At 45.2% G+C, this 22,893-nt stretch overlaps 1 protein-coding gene across 6 annotated transcripts in view; it reads left to right on the forward strand.

The window, feature by feature from the left end:
* Positions 1-22,893, forward strand: part of LLGL2 (LLGL scribble cell polarity complex component 2) — a 60,062-nt gene that overhangs the window by 20,300 nt on the left and 16,869 nt on the right. For all 6 annotated transcript variants that reach the window (XR_006275514.1, XM_038372023.2, XM_038372022.2 and 3 more), the window contains exons 3-14: positions 8,261-8,358; positions 9,768-9,849; positions 11,202-11,317; positions 12,047-12,205; positions 13,658-13,820; positions 14,014-14,146; positions 15,097-15,151; positions 15,531-15,685; positions 19,571-19,788; positions 20,328-20,395; positions 22,409-22,562; positions 22,699-22,803. Coding sequence is in view for 5 of the 6 variants with exons in the window: in XM_038372023.2 (XP_038227951.1) it covers positions 8,261-8,358; positions 9,768-9,849; positions 11,202-11,317; positions 12,047-12,205; positions 13,658-13,820; positions 14,014-14,146; positions 15,097-15,151; positions 15,531-15,685; positions 19,571-19,788; positions 20,328-20,395; positions 22,409-22,562; positions 22,699-22,803 (1,506 nt within the window). In the remaining variant the exon portion in view is untranslated. The remainder of the gene's footprint in view (positions 1-8,260; positions 8,359-9,767; positions 9,850-11,201; positions 11,318-12,046; positions 12,206-13,657; positions 13,821-14,013; positions 14,147-15,096; positions 15,152-15,530; positions 15,686-19,570; positions 19,789-20,327; positions 20,396-22,408; positions 22,563-22,698; positions 22,804-22,893) is intronic.

The raw sequence follows: 22,893 nt of genomic DNA on the forward strand, positions 1-22,893 counted from the left end.
CCTGCCACAGTGTCCTTCCTGCCCTCTTGCCTACAGTAGAAACAACAAACAAACCTGGAAATGCACACCCCACACTGGTCATCAATGATGCATATTCAAATAACTTCATTTTATCCATTTTCCCTTCCTTTGTCTGTACATGGTCGCACTTAAATTGCAAATTGCAAATGCCTTATCTTGTGTTTGTAAAGCAAAAGGCACACCTGCAGTGCTGTTAAAATAAACCCATTAAACTGCAGCTAACTGTTTTGCACTTGTTGTGGGCAGGATATTCCTGTATCCTTGACATGCATTAGGACAGGGGTAGGCGAACCGTGGCACGCATGCCAAAGGCGGCACATGAGCTGATTTCTCAGTGGCACTCGCGCTGCCTGGGTCCTGGCCACTAGTCCGAGGGGCTCTGCATTTTCATTTTAAATAAAGCTTCTTAAACATTTTAAAAACCTTATGTACTTTACATACAACAATAGTTTTAGTTATATATTCTAGACTTGTAGAAAGAGACCTTCTAAAAATATTAAAATGTATTACTGGCACGCAAAACCTTAAATCAGAGTGAATAAATGAAGACTTGGCACACCACTTCTGACCCCTGCATTAGGATTTTTGTATTTGCAGCTGTGGGAGAGGAAGACACATGAACTGCGTTTCTGCTTTTTATAATCAGTGGCAAGCAAGTGTCTATCTTCCATGCATTTCTTTGCCCTTGGGCCTTGAGCTCCATTAAGTGGACCATATTTAGAAACGGAACAGGCAGAATGTGCTGATAGCATCCTCATAGTTTTATTTCTTGGATCAGGAAAATTTGGGAACAAAGACAACAAAGCTTGTCACTGCTGTTTAGATGAACAGCATCTAAATGGTCTTCTTTGCAACCTCTTTTACAGCACAAAAATTACTTGTGTTGTATGTAGCACAGATGGAAAAGAGGCGAATTGATTTTAGAGGTCATGGAATCCAGAACGGCATAGCTGTATCTTTTATTGTGAGGTTGAAATGAACCCATGTGATAGACTTTCATTCTAGACAAGGTGAGATGTCAGTTTTAGCAACAGTTGAAATCATTTCTGTGCCTGGTGCCAGCTTATGCTTATCCTAAAGTTACAGAAATCCAGGGATAATGCATTTGTGATACTTAGTACTGTTTTAATATGGCTCAATACCACTGAGATTGAATCAGCTTGCGTTCTACCTCCGTAAATGAGGGTTCAAATGTGACCTATATCAGTTGTAGCATAAACATTATTAGCTTAGATTTGTGGTTGAATGTTACTGCACTCAAGATTTCCACTGAAGACACCTTCACCATAGGTGGCATTAAATGGAATAACTGTGTCTCTTGAATCACATGTGAGCAAACCTTACTTTAAAAATAAAACACACACAGTCCCATTACTGAACGGAATCAGTAAACTGAGGCCTTGTCTACGCTATGGGGGGAGATTGATCTAAGTTATGCAACTTCAGCTACATGAATAACGTGGCTGAAGTCGACTTACTTAGATCTACCTACCGTGGGGTCCGCACTACGCAATGTCGACTGGAGATGCTATCCCGTCTAATCCCCTTGCATTTCTCATTCAGGTGGAGTACAGGAGTCGACAGGAGAGCGATCTGCGGTGGATTTAGCAGGTCTTCACTAGGCCCGCTAAATTGACTGCCAATGCATCGATCGCCACATGGGGGTCATGTAGACAAGGCCTTAGTAATTGGGGAAAATGGGAGAGTATTGTATATTGTTTCAAGGTATGGATTTAAATGAAATCTTAGGAAATATCACAGCCTTGAGATGCCACATTTCAAGTGATAAGGATTCAAACTATCTTAAGCAGAAAGGAGTATTTGTCCTCAGATGATACTGAGCACCTATGTACCACGCACTGTACTGTACGCTACTTTATATACAGAATCAGTCCACTTTAGGATGGAGCAATGTTTCCTTTCTTTCCTACTGGTATTGGATTAACCAAATCAGGTAATTGAGGGTTGGTAGAAAGTGTTGCAGGGACTCATATTTGTGGTCCTTTATTCCAGATTTATCTTCCATGGTCACTCCATGAAGCTAGTCCTGTAACAGGCTAAGGCCTTCACTGCCAAACTTGCTCCTTGGACTCGTGTGCTGTTGCCCACATTCCTCTCGGAAGGACATGTTTGCATTCCAGACCATTTGCTACCTAATATTCACTGCATTTTTTAAAAAAGAAGTAAAAAAAAAAACCTTGAAATGTTTTTCCCCTTTCCTATGGCTTGTGGCTTTTTTGAACTCTTGGTCACATCACAAACAAAGGAAACTGACTGTACACAGAATAAACAAATGAGAGAGTGGAAGAGCTCTTCAGTTTGAGGTGGTGCTTCTAACACCAGGCCCCATCTACTAGAAAAGGTTTGTGTGTATACCAGTGAGAATGCTAAAGGAAATGCAGCTTATACTAGGAAGAACGCTTTTGCTGGTATAAATTACGTCCATTCCCTGCCCTCAGAAAGGATTTTTGTGCCAGTATAACTGCATGTTAACTAGATCTTTTACCAGAGCAGCTATATCTGTTAGGGGTGGAATTCCCCCCCCCCCACATTCCTAACTGATGTAGCTATGCCGGTGTAACTGCTAAATGTGGGACTAAGGGCTTGGCTACACTTGTGATTTAGAGCGCATTAAAGGAGCTCCGGGCGCACTAGCTCACTACCTGGCCACACTGGCAAGGCATATAGAGCGCTGTGACTCCGCGGTTAGAGCGCTCCTGGCACTCCGCCTCAGCGAGTGGAATAATGTTTTGTGCTCCCCTGCTGAAGCGGCGCCAGGGTGGACACCCTGGTCTGTTAGTGCATTCTGATCGGCCTCCAGAAGTGTCCCACAATGCCTGTTCTAGCCACTCTGGTCATCACTTTGGTCACCTGAGGGCTGGGCAGTAGAGATCAACCATCAGACCCACCCTTTAAATTCTCTGGGAATTTTGAAAATCCCCTTCCTGTTTGCTCAGCAAGACTTGGAGTGCTCTCAGTGAATCTTTCCAGGTGACCATGCCTCCATGCGCCAGGCGATCCCCAGCATGGAACAATGGCGAGGTGCTGGACCTCATCAATGTTTGGGGGGAGAAAGCTGTCCAATCCCAGTTGCGCTCCAGCCGTAGGAATTACGATACCTTCGGGCAGATACCCAGGAACATGATGGAAAGGGGCCATGACCGGGACACACTGCAGTGCAGGGTTAAAGTGAAGGAGCTGTGGAATGCCTACCGCAAAGCCCGCGAGGCAAACAGCCACTCTGGTGCTGCCCCTGTGACCTGCTGTTTCTACAAAGATCTGGACGCGATACTTGGGGGCGACCCCACCTCCACTCAGAGTACCACCATGGGCACTTCAGAGCCCAGTTCAACAAGGCAGGAGGAGGAGCAAAGTGGGAGCGAGGGTGCTGAGGCGGAGGAAGACACCTCAGAATCCCTAGATGCAGGCAGCCAGGAGCTGTTCTCAAGCCAGGAGGAAGGTAACCAATTGCAGTGGCTGGTGCTGGGGGAAGGACAAACACCAGATGAGGTTCCCGGTAAGCTGCTTTTATTTTGGGAAGGAAGTTATTCAGTGTGGGCTCTTGGGGCGAGGAGGGTTAGGGCTGCATGCATGCCTAGATGCAGAATAGGGCATTCATGTGCTCTCACATCTCAGTAATCAGCCTCAGTGATCCTCTTCAAAGGTCTCATCCAGAACTTGGGCAATGCGCTTGCGCAGATTTCTTGGGAGAGCCACTGTGGTCCTTGTCCCAGTTAGGCTAACTTGTCCGCACCACTGTGCTGTGAGGGGCGGGGGGACCATTGCTGCACACAGGCAAGCTGCATATGGGCTAGGGCGGAAGCTGCATTGCAGTAGAAGACCCTCCCTTGCTTCCTAGGTCACCCTCAGCAGCGAGATATCTTCCAGGATGAACTCCTGTGGAAAATGTGGGGACAGTGTTCAGTATAGGGGCCCCCTGCTGCTGTTGGCTCTCCCCAAGACACAGAAACCCAGAGGACAGTACAGCCATGAAACAATCAGTCACGCTTGACCCTGTGCTTATTCACCATTTTGGAGCTCCTGTGGGTTATGTGCACTCACTTTGGGACGGGCAAATTTATGCTATTGGGTAGACTGTGCTTGCCCTTAAGTACGGGGGAGTCATTGCTCTGTCTGGTGTGAACAATGCTGCCTCTGTTAAGTGTTGCATTTTGCCTTACAGATGCAACCTTGAGATCTCAGCCGTCCGTGTTATCACTGGCCAAGGGACTCCAAAAAATCAGAAAGAGGCCATGTAGAAGCAAGGAAGACATGTTGCATGAAGTAATGCAATTCAAGTAATGAAAATCAACAAGTGCAGGAGTGGCAGGACAGTGAAAGAAGGATCCGCCAGCAGAATGAGGTGCGCCGGCACAAAAGCTATGACCCTTACCCACTGCACTCAACCCCTATCACCGTGCAGTATAGACATCCTGAAGTGCAGCACTCATTGCACAGCACTCTAGACAGGAATGCTGAGTATGATAACAGGACATATGCAAATCTGTGATTGTACCGTTCCCCTCCCCACCCTCTGCCCTTTCTGTTTTCCAAGCAGTTGTGTTTCTTTTCAATAAATTGATTTTTGGCTTTGAAAACATTCTTTATTATTGCATAAAGTAAATACCTTAGCCCAGGAAAGAAACAGTCACCACAAGTCAGTGCAGCGCAAACAGATTCCTACTAACATTGGAACCACGGCACTTAACTCCCGTGCAGGGCACCAGACGTTACTGGAGGCTTTCAGCCTCAAATTGCTCCCTCAAGGCATACCTAATCCTTGCAGCCCCACGCTGGGCCCCTCTAATAGCCCTGCTCTCTGGTTATTCAAATTCAGCCTCCAGGTGTTGAACCTCCAAGTTCCATGCCTGAGTGAATCATTCACCCTTCCCTTAACAAATGTTATGGAGGGCACAGCACGCGGATATAACCGCCGCGGGGAAGCTGTCATCAGCTAAGTCCAGCTTCCCACACAGAGTGCCAGTGGCCCTTTAAACAGCCAAAAGCACACTCCACAGTCATTCTGCACCGGCTCAGCCTGTTGTTGAGCCACTCCATGTGGCTGTCAAGGCTCCCTGTGTAGGGTTTCATGAGCTACAGCATTAAAGGGTAGGCGGACCTCCAAGGATCACAATGCGCATTTCGACTTCCCGTACGGTGATCTTCTGGTCTGGGGAAAAAAGTCCCGGCTTGCAGCTTCCTGAATAGGCCAATGTTCCGAAAGATGCGTACATCATGCACCTTTCCGGGCCAGCCTGTTAATGTCAATGAAACGCCCACGGTGATCCACAAGCACCTGGAGAACCATAGAAAAATAACCCTTCTGATTAATGTACTCATAGGCTAGGTGGGCTGATGCCGGAATTGGAATGTGTGCCATCTGTCGCCCCCCTGCAGTTAGGGAAACCCATTTGTGCAAAGCCATCCGCAATGTCACACACATTACCCAATGTCATGGTTCTTCTGAGCAGGATGCAATTAATGGCCCTGCAAATTTGCATCAACACAATTCCAATGACAGGTTTCAGAGTAGCAGCCGTGTTAGTCTGTATTCGCAAAAAGAAAAGGAGTGCTTGTGGCACCTTAGCTGTAGCTCACGAAAGCTTATGCTCTAATAAATTTGTTAGTCTCTAAGGTGCCACAAGTACTCCTTTTCTTTTTACAATTCCAATGGTCAACTTTCCCACTCCAAACTGGTTAGCCACCGATTGGTAGCTGTCTGGAGTTGCTAGCTTCCAAATTGCAATAGCCACCCACTTCTCCACCATCAGGGCAGCTCTCAATCTCGTGTCCTTGCGCTGCAGGGTGGGGGCGAACTCCTCACACAGTCCCATGAAAGTGGCTTTTCTCGTCTGAAAGTTCTGCAGCCACTCCTAGTCATCCCAGAATTGCATAACAACGTGATCCCACCACTCAGTGCTTGTTTCCTGAGCCCAAAAGCGGCGTTCCACGGTGGTGAGCACGTGTGTGAATGCCACAAGCAAACTCATGTCATATGCGTTACTTGAGTCGATATCGTCTGAGTCCTCACTGTCACTTTGGATCATAAGGAATAACTCGACTGCCAAACGTGACATGCTGGCGAGACTCGACAGCATACTCCTCAGCAGTTCGGGTTCCATTCCTGCAGACTGAAAGGGAAGACAACAAAAAACGTTGAAAGATGGCGCCAAATGTGGATGGAAGCACAGGGATTGCTGGGATGTGAACCAGTGCATCACGGGGCATTGGGACAGGACCCAGAATGCCCCACACACCCCTTTCCCACAAGCCACAGTGACAGAATGGGAAGAGGTGCTCTGTGGGATAACTGCCCATAATGCACTGCTCCCAATGCTGCTGCAAATGTGGCCACGCCAGTGCGCTTGCAGCTGTCAGTGTGGACAGACTGCAGTGCTTTCCCTACTGTGCTCTCCGAAAGCGGGTTTAACTCCCAGAGCCCTACACCTGCGAGTGTAGCCATGCCCTAGGTAAAGGGGCACTCCATTTGTTCTCTGACTTGTCCTGTGGTCTGTTTAGAAATGACATCCCCTCTGGAAGCCCACAACCTACAACTGTCTTCAGATCTAATTGTAGTTACTATCTTAAGACCACATAATGTTCAGATATCCAGGGTTTGGGCCAACTGTACACTGGCACTTCTGAAGACTAGAATCTGAGCTGTTTTCAAGTCGCAGTAGTGCCATAGTGGCTGACTGCAATTTTAAGAAACCATTTACTCTGTAAACGCTTTACATAGGTGTTTATATTCAGTAAACTTTTTACGTACCTAGGTAGATAGTACATATCCACTCCAAATTGTGTGTTTTGGTGTAAGAATGTATTATATGGCAGTCACTAAAACCAAACAAGCTGCTTTTTGTGCTCTTATCCGCTAGAGTTGTGAACGTCTTTTTATAATCAGTAATAGAGCCTCTCTGAGCTAGTTTGATATGGCTTGATAGGCCTCTAAATAGTATGAATAAAATCCAGTGTCCCCTGATATGTTTGGGAATTGGATCCAGATGCACCAGTTTTCCCAACTGCCCTGTGGGACGCTGCCTTGGCTGGTATGTTGAGTCCATTCTGGGCACTTGCCATAAGGCTACTAGCAGGAATTGATATACAAGCTATACATAAGAGCTTAGGTGGCGAGTTATGAGAGCCTGTGGTGCCCTTGCTCCACCAATATTCAGGAATGTGGGCCCGGCTCCACCAATGTTTGGGTTTATATTTTCAGAGCCATCCTCTCCATAGGACAGATCAGGGCATCCACCCTGGGCTCCACACTTTGGGGGGGCCCCGCACTTCAGGGGGATGCGGGATCCAGGGCAGCCTGGGGTGTTAGCAGGGGGCCTGGCGCCAGCAGCAGCGAGCGACCTGTCCCTGCTCCACGCCCACCCTGCCTCTTGCCGGCCCTGCTCTGCCACCTCCTCTCCCCCATTCCACCCCAAGTCCCTTCCCCGCCTCTTTCCGGTTTCTGCCCCCTCCCCCAAACGACACTGGAAGCTGGCCAGGCTGGGACCAGGTCACTCGCTGCGGCTGGCACCAGGCTCCCTGCTAGCCCCCCAGGCTGCCCTGCATCCCACGTCCCCCTGAAGCACAGGGCCCGGGTCGGTTTCCCCGGTCTGTCTGAGGGACCGGACGGCTCTGCTTGGACCTGTTCTGGGCATGACCAAAAATTATACAGACCTGGCACGCATGCATAAGAGGATGTTATACAGGCTGACTTTTTGGAAGTCTAACTTGGCTGAAACTCAAGCAGTAATTATCAATCAGTTTCAGCCATGAACTCTGGAGATGTCCAGAGCTTGAATCATGATTTAACAAAGGTGACTTGTATGAAGTGGAGTTGATAAGAGGATTGACTGCGTGCAGTGTAGTGAGTCTTGTAGGTTGTGCTCAGGTGAATTTCTAAGTTTATAATCCTTACGAAACATGAGGAGTCCAACTGGATCCTTGTTTTGGAATATTCCTTTGCCATTTCTATTGTAGCAAAAGTTGCAGTATTTCAATTTTTATGCATCTGTACTGAATAACCAGGAGATCTTGGTAAGTAGATTTGATGGTTATTGACAGAGCTGAGCTGAGATAATCAAACTTCTTCTGTTGGAGCATCTTTTGACTTAAAACATTATCTTTGAACCTGCTATATTTGAAACAACTAAACCATATTTAATTTCTGGCTTCTTTCTGTCCATGTATGATGCACAATGCCCATGACACTACATGTTCTTGAGGTGTTTTTTGTTCTCACCAGACTGTAGAACATGGATTTCCCCACCAGCCCAGTGCCTTGGGATATAGCCCCTCTCTCCATCTTATGGCTATCGGGACCAGATCAGGAGCCATCAAACTGTATCCTTTCTACACATGTGATTTAGAACTTGCAGTGTCAGGCTGGATTCTCAGATTGTCTGGAGTTTTATCCCACAAACAAAGCAAAGAAACTCACCCAGTAACCTCAGTAACCCTTCTGTTTGAGCTCTAGCACTGCTTTTAGAGAGATGGTTAATTACTCTTGCTTAATTTTTCACCTTATTTCTAGTCTGTAGTGCAATATATGATCTTCAGAAATGAGCAAAGTACATGGAACATGACTAACGAATCTTGTTTTCCCTTATTCAGTTTTATATGTAACTGTGTTCATATAATGCATTTAACGTTTGTTTGTATTATATGGAAGCAGTAAAAGATGGTGAAGTGATCTGATTCCTTTTAGAGAGAGAAGATGGGTGAGGTAATATCTTTATTGGACCAACTTCTATTGGTGAGAGAGACAAACTTTTGAGCTTATACAGAGCTCATCTTCAGGTCAGACCTGAAGACGAGCTCTGTGTGAGCTCTGTGTAAGCTCAAAAGCTTGTCTCTCTCACCAACAGAAGTTGGCCCAATAAAAGATATTACCTCGCCCACCTTGCCTCTCTAATATCCTGGGACCAACATGGTTACAATAACACTGCATACAACAAATTCCTTTTAGCAAATAAGATCGTATGTGGAGGATCAGACTAGATGAGCATAATGATCCTTTCTGGCCTTAAAACCAAATTGTCCCTTATTGTAAACTCCAAGGCTATCTTAATACTGTAAAGTGGAAGAGAGAGACTATTTTTTTAACCAGTACCATCTCAAAGGTTGAAATTTAAGCCATGAAGACATTCTGCTTCTTGGATTAGTCTTCATCCAGGACCCTAAAGTCTCCTAATGTTGGGCCAGAAGTAAAACTGTTAAAGGCAGTTGTTTGTCCAGTCCCAGAATAGCGTGTATTGTGTATACACAAAGGCATTGAGAGGCGGTTCCCATGACACAACACCAGCTGAGTTTGGAATGAAAGAGGCGTGTCACTCCAACCCAGAAAGGAAAAGTTAGAGCTGTCTGCTTGCTTAATCATTTCCAGCACTGTTTGTGTTCAGAGAGGCTGAGCTCTGCAGGAAGATGTTAGCCATCTGTCTCCTGGTTACAGATTGGTTAAGCAGGGATTGAAGTGTGTGGGAATCCACTAACAACCTTTGGAGAAAGCAGGGTCTAGCCACCCTTTCTACATCTCCCCCAAACTACCAAGTAAAAACTCCTGTACTTGCTTTCCATTGTTGTGTGCACACTAAACTCGAACTAGGCATGTATGGATTCAAAGGAATCTATGATTATCACTGACTCCACTCGGTGTCTAACTAAATCTCATCTCATTTGTTAGCAACTGCTCCTCAAGTGATTTGTAGCTATGGGTGATCTTTAATACTGTTGATCCTCAACAAATATTTCAGATATGGAGCTCCTGGGGTGGAGTTTATGGGTTTACATGAAGAGAATAATACCGTCATGCAGATACACTTTATTCCCGGCCAGGTGAGTGGAATTTATATACCTCAGTTACTCGGTGGGTGGGTGTGTAAGCAGCTTTGAAAACCCATTGACTTGGAAATGGAGGATGGATGGACTCATCTCCAAGCCCTAAGTTCTAGAATCCTTTTGGGCTGAGTAATGTCTGTGTCCTAGAAATGCTGGGTCTGTGACAGGTCTCCACAGTGTTGTCCATTGTGCTGTAAATTGCACCCATAGTCGTGAAGATGCAAGTCATAAACATAGAGCACCTTTAATTGAGCTCAGAAAGCACCTGGTGGTAGCGGCAACAGGATTAGAATAGTTGCTGTTGCAAGAGGCTGTCTGCAAGGGCTTCCTTTTGTATTGCAACCTGCATTCCTGTAGTGGTATCATACCCATTTTCCTCTGTGCTATGTAGTGCTTGTCAGGTGAAACAGCAGCTGCTGTTCAGCAGGTTTCATCATTCTTTGGCCTGACATGCTTTGGCTAACCTAGCCACTTTTAAGCTTCCTTCCTTTGCTCTTGCATAGTATGTCTTCACCACTAACTAAAAATGGGAAGATAAAATTCCCCAGATGCCTGTTGGCTTTCTAACTGCCCTCCTCCCTTCCTGCCCCCCCTCTCCCGCAACCTGACTAATTAGCAGACCAGCCTCTTTACTGTCTGACTCACCCATTTGGGGAGAGCAGTGTTGTATTATGCGAGGGTGTGAATTCTCTAGATAGTAAACCACGCAAAATTTAATGGTATAAACTGAAACTCCCATGGGGGAGTATTACATGTTGTATCAGGTGTGGCTTCAGCCGGCAAAAAATGCTTCATTTGAATGTACAACTGGCAGGGCTGGGCTCATAAAAGGAATCTGTGGCACCACCCTTGAGAAGGAAGTTGGAGGCAAAGAATGCAGGACGAGTGGTGAAGTGGAATACATCAGCAACTCCAAAAGCAGGGGTGTGGAGGGGTGTGTACCCACTTCAGCAAACCATGAAGGAAGTAAATACTGTGTGCTAGCTACAACATAGCTCTCTGAAATAGGTAGCAGAGTGTGGGATTCACCAATTGATGAAAGTGCAGCTAATATTGCATCCTTCAGAGGATCAGGCCCTCATCCATCCCTGCTGGTATATTGGATAGAGAAGCAGACAATAAATGCTTTTAAGCCTGCAGGCCATTCTGCGTAGTCCCTAAATCCCTTACTGCCTGAGTCAGCAGAATTCTGCTGAATATAACTGTGTGTAAGCCCGCTGCTCCGTGCGACTGGTTCCTGAATCCTGGATTAACTGAGGTAATCACCGAACAGCAGTGGTTTATTGCTTGACTTAGTGTACTGCTTTTAAATAGGTTGCTTTCTTTATGATCATGTCTCTTGATTTTAGTGCCAGCTGGTGACACTGCTGGATGATAACAGCTTGCATCTCTGGAGCCTGAAGCAGCGTAGTGGGGCATCTGAGCTGCAGGAGGAGCAACGCTTCACACTTCGGGGGCCTCCTGGGTAATCTAATATTGCTCTTTCTCTCCTGTGCCACCTACACAGCAGTTTATGAAGTGCACTCTGACATGGCTTAGCTCACAATGCCCTGATTTAGGGCCCAACCCACCTTTCGACTGAAGTTATTAGGGATGTTTCCATTGGTGTCAACAGGATTTGAATGAGGCCTCATCTGAATACAAAGGTGCACCAATATAAAGATCTATTTTTAAAATACATTTAGTTTAAATCTGTGCAACTCTGTATACTCACTCAAATCAATTTAAACCTGACATATATGTTGAGCTTACTCCTGTAACTACTCTTACATCAGTAAGTGTGTCCACAGATTTAACTAAACCATTTAAACCACAGTTTAAAATATTCCAATATTTCTAGTTTCACTTTTTCCAGTCTCTGGACAACTTATTTATTTCTGCTCCTGTGGGTAGTTAGATGAGTTTCCCCCTAATAGTGACTAACACACACTGCTCTCTATCAATGCATTTCTGGATTATTTTTAGGTTTATTTTAAAGCTGGTGTTCTGCTTCCAAAAAAAACAAGATCCTGGCTCAAAGCTCCATTTGTCCAGCAAAATGCTTACTGAATCTCTTGCAAATGGCTTATGGGTAAAGCAGGGGTCAGCTTTCATTTGAGGCTCTATCAAGCTGTTTAAATGAATACTGTAGCTGCTTCTCTCTAGAACTGATCTCCTTCATAGGCAATTAACTGGTTTCTTTTTGCATTCACAGATCTCCTCCAAGTGCCACCCAGATAACTGTTGTCCTTCCACATTCATCACGGGAAGTTCTGTACCTTGGCACTGAAAGTGGCAATGTCTTTGTGGTGGAGCTCCCGTCCTTCAGACTGTTAGAGGATAGGACCATCACCTCTGAGGCAGTGCTGCAGTGGTGAGCAAACGGGTATATTGATCAATGGGATTGGTCATGTATAGGCATGACAGAAGGGAAAAATTTGAGTGTGTTGCACTTAACCAATTTTTTATTCCAGTTTGTACACTGGAGCCTAACTTACATTAAATGTTACAGGCTGCAAATGTTGGATGGTGTTGGAGAGACAAAACTTACTCTGGGCCCTAGTTTGTCTGTGTTATACAGATGGTATTCTCTGGTCAGGAATAACCCAAGACATTTATAGCAGAGGTGCTGTAGAACATTGCAGAACTATTTAGGGGAAGCATGCTGTAGGTATGCAAATGCTGTGCCTGTCTCATCTAGTGCTCAGTCCCTCATGATTAAGGGTACAATTTTGTCATGGATATTTTTAGTAAAAGTCATGGACCGGTCATGGGCAATAAACAAAAATTCACAGAAGCCGTGACCTGTCCCTGACTTTTACTAAAAACATCCCTGACAAAATGGGGAGGCAGGAGGGTCCAGCACCCTGTCCCGTTGCATGCAGTGGCTGGGAGCTGTGGCCCTCCCTCCTGCAAGGGGTGAGGAGCTGCGGGGGGATCCCCTGCATCAGCCGCGGCTGGGAGCTTGGGGGGGAGGGAGGGGAGATCCTCCACTGCCCTGTGGGGCTGGGGAGCTCCGGGGTCCCCCAGCCGCTGCTGCAGTGCTCCAATGTCATGGAGGTCATGGATTCTGTCACTTCTGCAACCTCAGTGACATAATTGTACCCTTACTCATGATTATGTATCCCAGTCTCGCCAACAAATATTAAATTCTTTTGAAGGTTCCCAGAATGTTTAACAAGGCATTTAATTTTTTATATGGGCGACTGGCAAAGTTGCTACCTCTTTCCTATGTCTACAGAAACTCAGGGTAACATTTTCAAAAATGCCCAAGGTTCCTACGGTGCTCTGGATGCTTTTGAAAATTTTGCCCTGATTCCTTATGTACCTGTAACCTTTTGAGGTGGGAGTCTCACTAAAAAACACATTTTTGTGGAATGCATTGCTTTCAGTGCTGGCTGTAAGCACAAACAGTTGGCAACAGGCTCGTGTCAGCTTCATCCCACTGCCTGTGGCTCTCCTCTCCACTCTTTCCCTGCCCCTGTCAGTGGGACTGGAGAGGGAGATAGCTCACATCCTTTCTACTCCCCACTTTGTGGGCTTCCTACTGTAGATTTCATCATAGGCATCTGATTTCCCCTTCTGATGGTGGGACTGGGCAAGGAGGTCCTCTCCTTTAGAGACTCCACAGTAGCTTCCTTGCTTAATGCCCTGCAAATCGTAAGGATCTTGGCTGAGTTTTAAAAGATGCCATGCTTGTTCTCACCATTCTAAGAGTTTCATCTTCCCTGTCCTTCCCAGCATGTTTCTCTCCCATACTTATGCTGTCAATGTGGCTGTCATAGGCAGGTGCACGTGGATTAATTTTTCTCTGCATTTTGCCCAGGGTGCCAGAAGACTGTCGTAACAGGCGGTCGTTTGAATTGGTGGAAGCCTTACAGGAGCATCCCAGGAACCCTGGACAGATTCTGATTGGATACAGCAGGGGCCTCATTGTCCTCTGGGACGTGCATAACAAAAAAGTGTCGCACCACTTCCTGGGCAGTCAGGTATTAATGAGGGCTGAAATCATTGGGCATGGGGAAGGTGAGCCCCCCTCTCTCCAGGGTTCTCTGAAGAAATAGATCCAGGAGATACAGGGAGAGCCAACTCAGTTATTTCCCTCCTATGAATGTATATTCCAGTTCTGGAAGGGTTAAAGATTCTCTGGATATCGGTCATTCTGTGTCTCTTCCTCCCTAGCAATTGGAGAACCTCTTTTGGCAGAAGGATGGCCGTCAAATCGTTAGCTGCCATTATGATGGAAGTTATGCCCAGTGGCCAGTATCCAATGATAACAGGCAGCCTGAGCCCCTGGAAAGCAAAGTGCCTTATGGTCAGTATATGTGTGATAGAAACAAACTGCTTCTGTGCTGAGGCTTAAACTGCTTTTGTTGAACTGCTCTTAAATTCAAAGTCCTTTCAAGCCCCTGTGGGATCTAGGAGACAAGCTCTCCCCTGGTGTGTAGTCATGGCAACACAATGCAGAGCTGTTGCCCCAATGGGCATTAAACATCTTAACTCAAAGGGATCTCTTAAATCCAGTTTGCTTTGGCTTTGGACTCTGCTGAAATAAGGATGTCTAACTGGATGTCTGTATTGAGCACAGATGAGCAGTAGGTAAAAATCTGCATACAGAAGCATAGCTCACATTATCAGGAAAGGAGCTAGGGATTCAGTTTTATTCCTTGTTTTGAGTCCAGTGTCCAGCTCTTCTTTAGCAAGAGCCAAGTGACTCCTCTGTGAGCTAGGTGAATTTCTTCTCCAGTTTGTTGCTTCAGTGCTAAAGAGGAAGTGATGCCTCTTGTTGGCTGAAACTCCTCAAAAGAGGATGACTTCTTCCTTTTGACATGTGGAGGCCTCCATATTGGCCTGATCTGGCCTTTAGAGCTTACTATCACCCCTGCATTAACCAGAAGAGTGCTGGAAATTGAGGCACTTCTGGTTAATGCAGAGGTGTTAGTAACCAGAACTGCATTACTGACAGCAATACAAGTCAGCTACCCTTTGGCCTTAGCCTTCTTCGCTCTGAATAATACTACTAGAAATGGCATCTGCTAGAGAAAGTACTGCTTCTCTGAGTTGAGCACAGTAAGGTGCCACTGCTCCACATACTTTTCGGCTTGTGTGGCCCTACCATGTATTTGGCACTTTTGTCACTATAAAGCAGAATAATTGAAAAGGGCTTTCAGTTTCCACTCTGCTTCCCCTTGCTAGAAAGATGAACTCCACCTAATGTAAGATGCATCTTACAATTGTGGTAACTTTGTAAATCTGTCATCCTAGGTCCTTTCCCTTGCAAGGCCATTTCCAAGATTTATTGGCAGACAACAAAGAATGGGTAGGTTCTCGGTTATTCATTTCCCTCCCACCTACTGTTTACAAGAGATGCTTAAAATAATAAAGGGGTTGGGGGTGGGGAAGCACAAGTTTTCTTGTAATCCATTGCTGACTACACTGGTCTCACACATGTAGCCCCTTTTGAGTAACACTGTAGGGAGCAAAAAGAAAAGGAGTACTTGTGGCACCTTAGAGACTAACAAATTTATTTGAGCATAAGCTTTCGTGAGCTACAGCTCACTTCATCGGATGCATTCAGTGGACTGTAGGGAGCCTTTGTCAAAAATTGGGGCCTTGGACTTTCTCAGTTAATAAGTTTGCGGTGAAATAGATGGACTCTAAATTAGAGAGCACAAATGTTGTGTGTCTTTGTTTTTAAGGCTACCTTACATTATATTCCAAGGAGGGATGCCCCGAGCTAGCTATGGTGACCGGCACAGTATCTCTGTCGTCCATGGCAGCCAGCAGACTGCCTTTGACTTTACATCGCGGGTGATAGACTTCTTTGTCATCTGCAATGCAGATCCTGCTGCAGGTATGTGTTGAGAAGGTGCCCCTTCTCTTCTTAAGAGTCAGGGGCAGCCTGGAGTTGCTCTGTGGATGGAGATTCTGGACATGACAAGTAGCAGCTTAGATGCAAAGCACTGTTTTGCTTGTGTTGAGTTGTTTTGTATCATTTTAAACGTCTAAAGATGCAATTTATAAGTGAAGTGTGAAATACTGGCAGCAGTGATAGATCAGCTACAAACTTCGTAAGCACCCACTAAAACCCACTTATTGTGTTATTGTTCATGCTCTTATCAGCTCATGGAAATGGAGCAAGGCTGGACATGGGGCCTGATTAAGTTACAAGATCCAGCTCTGAATATTTCCATTGAGCGTGTCAAAGGAGACTGTAATTAAAAAAAACAATCTCAGACTGGGAGTGAATAGCTTTCTTAATTACTGTCCTGGTTTATGACATGAGGCTCCATGTAGCATATGAACAAAGGGTAAGGTTACAACTAAGGGTCGGTATATAAAGCATTTTATTAATTCTCTGCTGGCCAACACAAATGTTTACATTTTTTATACAGCTTAGAAATGACTCAGTCGTATTTGTTCCACCAGCTCTCAGTCAGCATGTCCCATAGCTTCTCCTATTCCTGCTAGCAATGTGGAGCCTTTGCTGCCTAAGTTTGCAATACCTGGAATCACTTCCTCTTTATCCATCAGATCTGAATGTGTCAATGATCCCACCCCAACCTGACTCTTTCCCCAAAACCTTTCTGGTTCTCCTGCCCATTTCACTATTGCTACTAATCAGCTTCAAAACAGATGTCAACTTTAGTTATCTTAAGTTACAGAAATACACTGTTTAAAAAAAAAATAAAAAAATAGATGGTTGAGTGAATTACAAAACTAAGTGCCTCGAGGGGTTTTGTGAGCAACTCTCTCCTGTCGTGCTATTTAGCCTTGCTAGGTTTTTCAGTTTATGGTGGTCTATAATAAAGAGAAGACTTCCAGTTTTAATAGATAAATGTCTTGGAGAAGCAGACATCTAGTTTGGAAACTAAACACTGTAGCTGTTTCCATGGCTTTAAAGGATTTTTTTAAGTTGGACTTTAATTGCTTCTTTATGTTGTATGATGAAAGCAGGAAAGATGTTTGTCGCTATAACCTTGTTGACACTAGACTACCTATTATAGATAAAGTTACAGTGTCTTCCAGGATAGACAAGACCTGAATTTCTTATTTTAAAAGAGAATCTTTCGGTCCTCCTTTATAAATCATATAGAAGCACATGAGCCAATTTTTTTAACCTTGCAGGTGTTGGCTCTGGGATGCTGACAAGAGAATATATTTGAAGTTGGAATAATCAGTTTTATGATCACACTTGACACTTCTAAACACAATTCCTGGATGTGAATTAAGAGGCTTTAGCCTGAAATAACTACAAGCTACCAAGCTTGTACTGCCCAAGAATTGAGCAATCCAGTTTGCCTGTGTTTCTAATGTGTTCACGCAGGAGCAGTTAGAGGAAGCTGTAGCTGCAGCACTTCAGACCAGGAAGTTATTTACAACTAAATGTCGTGTCTGTGGTCAGCTAGCTTCCTTGGGCTGAGTGTCTAATATTAGTGGATCTGCCCAGCTCACTTTACATGCCCCTTAGAGTGTTGTTCATGATGGAAGTAGTGAGGGGTGGCTATATCCCAAAGCCACTTAAATGAATGATTGTGAAGCTTGTGTATAGCAGTGTGATTCTAGAAGGCAGCTCTTCCCCTTCCCCCATCTTCAGACTGAGAATACTTTTAAAAAAATAAACATGCAGATTGGATGTTCCTGTTTGTTTTCAGCTGTTGGTGGGTGGATGGATGGGAGACACATGCGTAACACACTATTGCCTGTACTGTTAGACTGTGTATCTACAGTGTACTGCCCATACTGTTAATGCTGTACCGAGGTACAGTGCCCACTATATTTATATAGTCCTTATAGCTGCATGGTGCTCTATGGATGTTCAAGAGACTGGGTCATTGCCTTGCAGAGTTTATCTGAATTAGGCACAGTGAAGGACTGCAGACTGAGGAGCAAAATAACAAAACACTTAGTTCTTTTAGCTATATCTTATCCCCACCACCACTTTATATATGGAGAAACTGAGTCACAAGTGACTAGACTAGGGTTGTTCAGCAGGCCAGAGCTAGGAGTACAACCCAGATCACCTGACTCCTAACCCAGTGTGAGGTAGAGAAATAATTCACTTAAAGCAAATATTAATACACTGAGTATCTTGTAGGGTTTGTTTAGGAGATTTTGTTACTTGTGAGTCTTATACTTCAGATGGTCAGACAAGTGAGCAGGAGGTTAATTAATGGTGGAAAACTAATCCAAATAGAGTTGTGAGCAGAGAGATGGCCAAGGAGAGCTGTTCGGGGTATAAATGGGCTGCGCTGATGTGAATGCAGCTGTGTTCACTTTGTTAGATTTCCCATTGAAATAAAGTGCACTTATGTAGTTTTTATATGATGCTCTTTAAAGAGCTGAAAAACCTGCATTAATAAATCATTTAGATTATGAGTAGAGCTCAACTTTGGTTTTTCCATCAGTAACATGGCCGCCATGTAACATATGTAAAAGCATGAATATCAGGGTGCAGTGAAGGGAGAGGGGCCCAGAGGGCCCATGACCAGATGACAGAGAGCTGTCTGGCGCCTACTTAAGTGAGTGGCATTGTGACCCTGTGCACCAGGATGCAATGCCACTCATTCAGATTTGGCCTAGCCAGCCCCTCGTCCTGATGACGGGCTGTCCAGGCCAAAGTTGAGTAAGTGGTGTTGTGGTCCTGGTGTGCAGGGTCGCATTGCCACTCACATTTGGGGCTGCCAGTAATCTGAGCCCCCTCCTGAGCAAAATTCTGGTTGAGCCTCTGAGTGTTAATGCCATATGCAGTAATACAGAATGCTATAAGTCTCAGCTTTGTGGTTGCATTAATGGCTTTTTGTATTTAATTGATAATTGTAGTGCTGTTACATTTATAGAGATGTTCTTTTCAAGCATTGCAGATGGCACAGCACACCAGAGGCAGGGAAGCTTCAGATGTCTGAGAGCTGAAATGTAAACATTTGTCAATTCCAAGTAGCGCAGCATTTCCCAGAACCTGCTGCATTACTGCTTTTAAGCAGCTAAGCCTTGAGGGACTGAGGTCTTAACAGAGCACTGAAATAGCCATTGATGGGGTGAATACATACCCATCCATCCCAGCCATTATTAGCTAACTGTAGGTCAAAGGCCTCTTGGGTATATCTACACTGCAATAAAAAAAATCCACACCACTGAGTCTCAGAGCCTGGGTCAGTTTACTTGGGCTCACAGGCTGTGGGGCTAAAGAGAGCAGTGTAACAGTTCAGGCTGGGGGTGGAGCATAGGCTCTGAGACCCTGCAAAGGGGGAGGGTCTCAGAGCCAGGGCCTGAATGTCTACAGTGAAATTTTAGCCCCACAGCCTGAGCCCCATGGGCCCAAGTCAGCTGACCTAGGTACAGCCACAGGTCTTTTATTGCAGTCTAAATGTACTCAAATGACATTAGGAGTCAGATTTGGTCAACAATGTGGCTGACCCTCTGCAGGGCTTTCTGTTAATGCTGCTGAGGTTTTGTCTCACTTGTTGAGAGCTGTTATTTCGAGTTATTGGCTAAATATGCAGGTTAGTCTAAAAATAGTTGAGGAATATTTATTTACTGCTGTTCACGATCATGTTTGTGGGGAGAAGCTTCATGGGAATATATTTTCATACCTATTCTATAGGAAGCGTATTTGTACTGTTAGAGCATATGTAGCTAATTTTGTGATTAAAGCACTAGGTGCATCATCTTATCAAAGCACTATCAAAACCCAGTGAATAAGCCAGTTGAATAGTTTCAATGAATTTTCTTTGCACAGAGTTTGATGACCCCTCTGCTATGGTGGTGCTAGCCGAAGAAGAACTGGTGGTAATAGACCTAAAGAGTGTAGGCTGGCCAGCAGTCCATCCTCCGTACCTGGCATCTCTCCACTGCTCAGCCATCACCTGTTCACACCATGTCTCCAATATCCCACTGAAACTGTGGGAGAGGGTGATCAGCGCTGGAAGCAAACAGAACTCTCATTACTCAAATATGGTACGGCAGCTGTAAGCATGCACCTATTCACATGCACATAAGAACATTATAACATACTCAGTAGGTATCTTTTCTGCCTGGCTGGCTGCAGAATGCCAAGTGAAGCATTGTTGTGGTTGGTGGTAGTACTGAGAAGTCCTCCTCCCAAAAGACCACCGACTTAGTGAAGACAACTATTTGGAATTCAAAATACTTAATTCTCCGGCTTTCAGCAGCTCTTAGTAAAAATGAGCTCCAGCTCAGATTGTTTCCAGCAGTTCATGCTAGCAAACAAAGCTGCTTCTAAACCAGGAGCTCTCAGCCACAGCAGCTTCTTAAAGAGGAAACTTGAATATAACAACTCCTAACCAAGAAAGTACAACTGATGAGATCAGAACTAGTACATCTTAATCCAAACAAAGGCTAACAATACGCACAGACAAATGCACTTTCCTTGTAGCTCATGCTTTCCTGTTCTCCTCCCTCTCTGTGGCGTGCTCTGTTGCACACTCATTTCACAGACAGTCATGGTGTGGTCTTCAAGAATGTTTTCTTTTTAGCCATGGCTGATAGATGGTGGCACCAACCTGGCTCCAGATCCTCCCCAGAGGGACCTGCTTCTTACAGGGTAGGTGCTTAAACTGATAAAAATCAAGGCTTCCTGCCCAGTATTTACCCATTTTTTGAATTGCGTGTGTTCCTGTCATAAGTGTCACATGAATAGACGACTCCTGAGCTCTCTTCTGCAGAGAGTAGGTCACCACTTCTTGAAGCTGGACTGCTGACATTTAAAGCTAGTGACCTATAACATGTCAGAGCAGTTAAGCCATAACTTTTATGACAGGAAGTCATCCTGTCTTTGATCATCCTGAAAAAACTATTGACCCTTCCCAAGATTGACTAATTCCATTGTTGAAATTTAGACTAACAGTCAAGACAAATTATGCCGGTTCAGCGGGAACAATATATCTGCAGGACTGTGTTTGACCCTCAGCAGTATAAATCAAGAATAAGTCCATGGGAGTTGCAGCAGTTTTACATAATTGATACAAATGAGCACAATCAGACCCATATGGTCTAGACATTTCAGTTTCTGGTGTTACACTGGGTGCTAGAATGAGATAATTTCCCTGTCCATTTTGTACAAGAAGTCTGCCCCTCTACTGCTTTTCATCTGGAATTTCCCAGCACTTTTCATAGAATCATAGAATCATAGAATATCAGGGTTGGAAGGGACCCCAGAAGGTCATCTAGTCCAACCCCCTGCTCAAAGCAGGACCAAGTCCCAGTTAAATCATCCTAGCCAGGGCTTTGTCAAGCCTAACCTTAAAAACCTCTAAGGAAGGAGATTCTACCACCTCCCTAGGTAACGCATTCCAGTGTTTCACCACCCTCTTAGTGAAAAAGTTTTTCCTAATATCCAATCTAAACCTCCCCCATTGCAACTTGAGACCATTACTCCTCGTTCTGTCATCTGCTACCATTGAGAACAGTCTAGAGCCCTCCTCTTTGAAACCCCCTTTCAGGTAGTTGAAAGCAGCTATCAAATCCCCCCTCATTCTTCTCTTCTGCAGACTAAACAATCCCAGCTCCCTCAGCCTCTCCTCATAAGTCATGTGCTCTAGACCCCTAATCATTTTTGTTGCCCTTCGCTGTACTCTTTCCAATTTATCCACATCCTTCTTGTAGTGTGGGGCCCAAAACTGGACACAGTACTCCAGATGAGGCCTCACCAGTGTCGAATAGAGGGGAACGATCACGTCCCTCGATCTGCTCGCTATGCCCCTACTTATACATCCCAAAATGCCATTGGCCTTCTTGGCAACAAGGGCACACTGCTGACTCATATCCAGCTTCTCGTCCACTGTCACCCCTAGGTCCTTTTCCGCAGAACTGCTGCCGAGCCATTCGGTCCCTAGTCTGTAGCGGTGCATTGGATTCTTCCATCCTAAGTGCAGGACCCTGCACTTATCCTTATTGAACCTCATTAGATTTCTTTTGGCCCAATCTTCCAATTTGTCTAGGTCCTTCTGTATCCTATCCCTCCCCTCCAGCGTATCTACCACTCCTCCCAGTTTAGTATCATCCGCAAATTTGCTGAGAGTGCAATCCACACCATCCTCCAGATCATTTATGAAGATATTGAACAAAAAACATCAAACATCCCTGCCAGGTAGTTCCATAGGATTTTCAGTGTCAGGATTCTTGACACAACTAGCTCTTCTTAGAGGTGCAGGGGTGCTGCAGGAAAGATCAAAGTTGCATAGCAGAACAGTCATCCATGACTCAGAATGTTGTAGTTGCTACGGGCTAGGAGTAAGGGGATGGAGGGGAACTGAAGGTAATATTCCTTTCCTATTTCTGGCTCTATCAGTGTTCTTAAATCCTTTATTTTACAACATCAGCTTCATAAAACCCAATAGGAGTGCAAACTAAAATTCTCCCTAGGATTCAAAGATGTGTAAAAGGACTGCTTTCACACCTTAGCATGTATGTCTCAGGTTGTGCCTTCTGTCCTTAAAATAGCTGGTCTCTTAGAATGGGGGATTCTGCTTTCTCTTTCTGCCTCTTTCCCTCCCTCTCTCCTCCCATGCTGCAACAGCTATTAGTGAATGACTTGTTTCTGACTCTTCCCCATCAGGCATGAGGACGGCACTGTGCGTTTTTGGGATGCTTCAGGTGTTTGCTTGCGCCTCCTTTATAAGCTGAGCACTGTGAGGGTCTTCCTCACAGACGCAGATCCCAATGACAACATGAACCCGCTGGGTGAGGATGAATGGCCTCCGCTGCGTAAGGTGAGGTGGCAGTCACTTGGGTAAACTTTCTGAAGCTAGAGAGTTTGCATTCCTACTGTTGTTGCCTATCCACTTTGCAGCTGCAGTGCTAAGACCAGCTTGTGTTGATGTGACCTCTTTACGTTCTATCCACCAGGTTGGTTCCTTTGACCCTTACAGCGATGACCCCAGGCTCGGGATCCAGAAGATTTACCTGTGTAAATACAGCGGTTATCTGACCGTAGCTGGTACGGCAGGGCAGGTACTGAAACCGGAAAACTGATTTTTTTGGTGGTCTGCTTTTAAGAGTGCTTCTTGACTAGCATAGGAAATACAACACAAACTAGAAATG

The sequence above is a fragment of the Dermochelys coriacea genome, chromosome 14 (assembly GCF_009764565.3).
Source record: "Dermochelys coriacea isolate rDerCor1 chromosome 14, rDerCor1.pri.v4, whole genome shotgun sequence".
Classification (NCBI taxonomy): Eukaryota; Metazoa; Chordata; order Testudines; family Dermochelyidae; genus Dermochelys; species Dermochelys coriacea.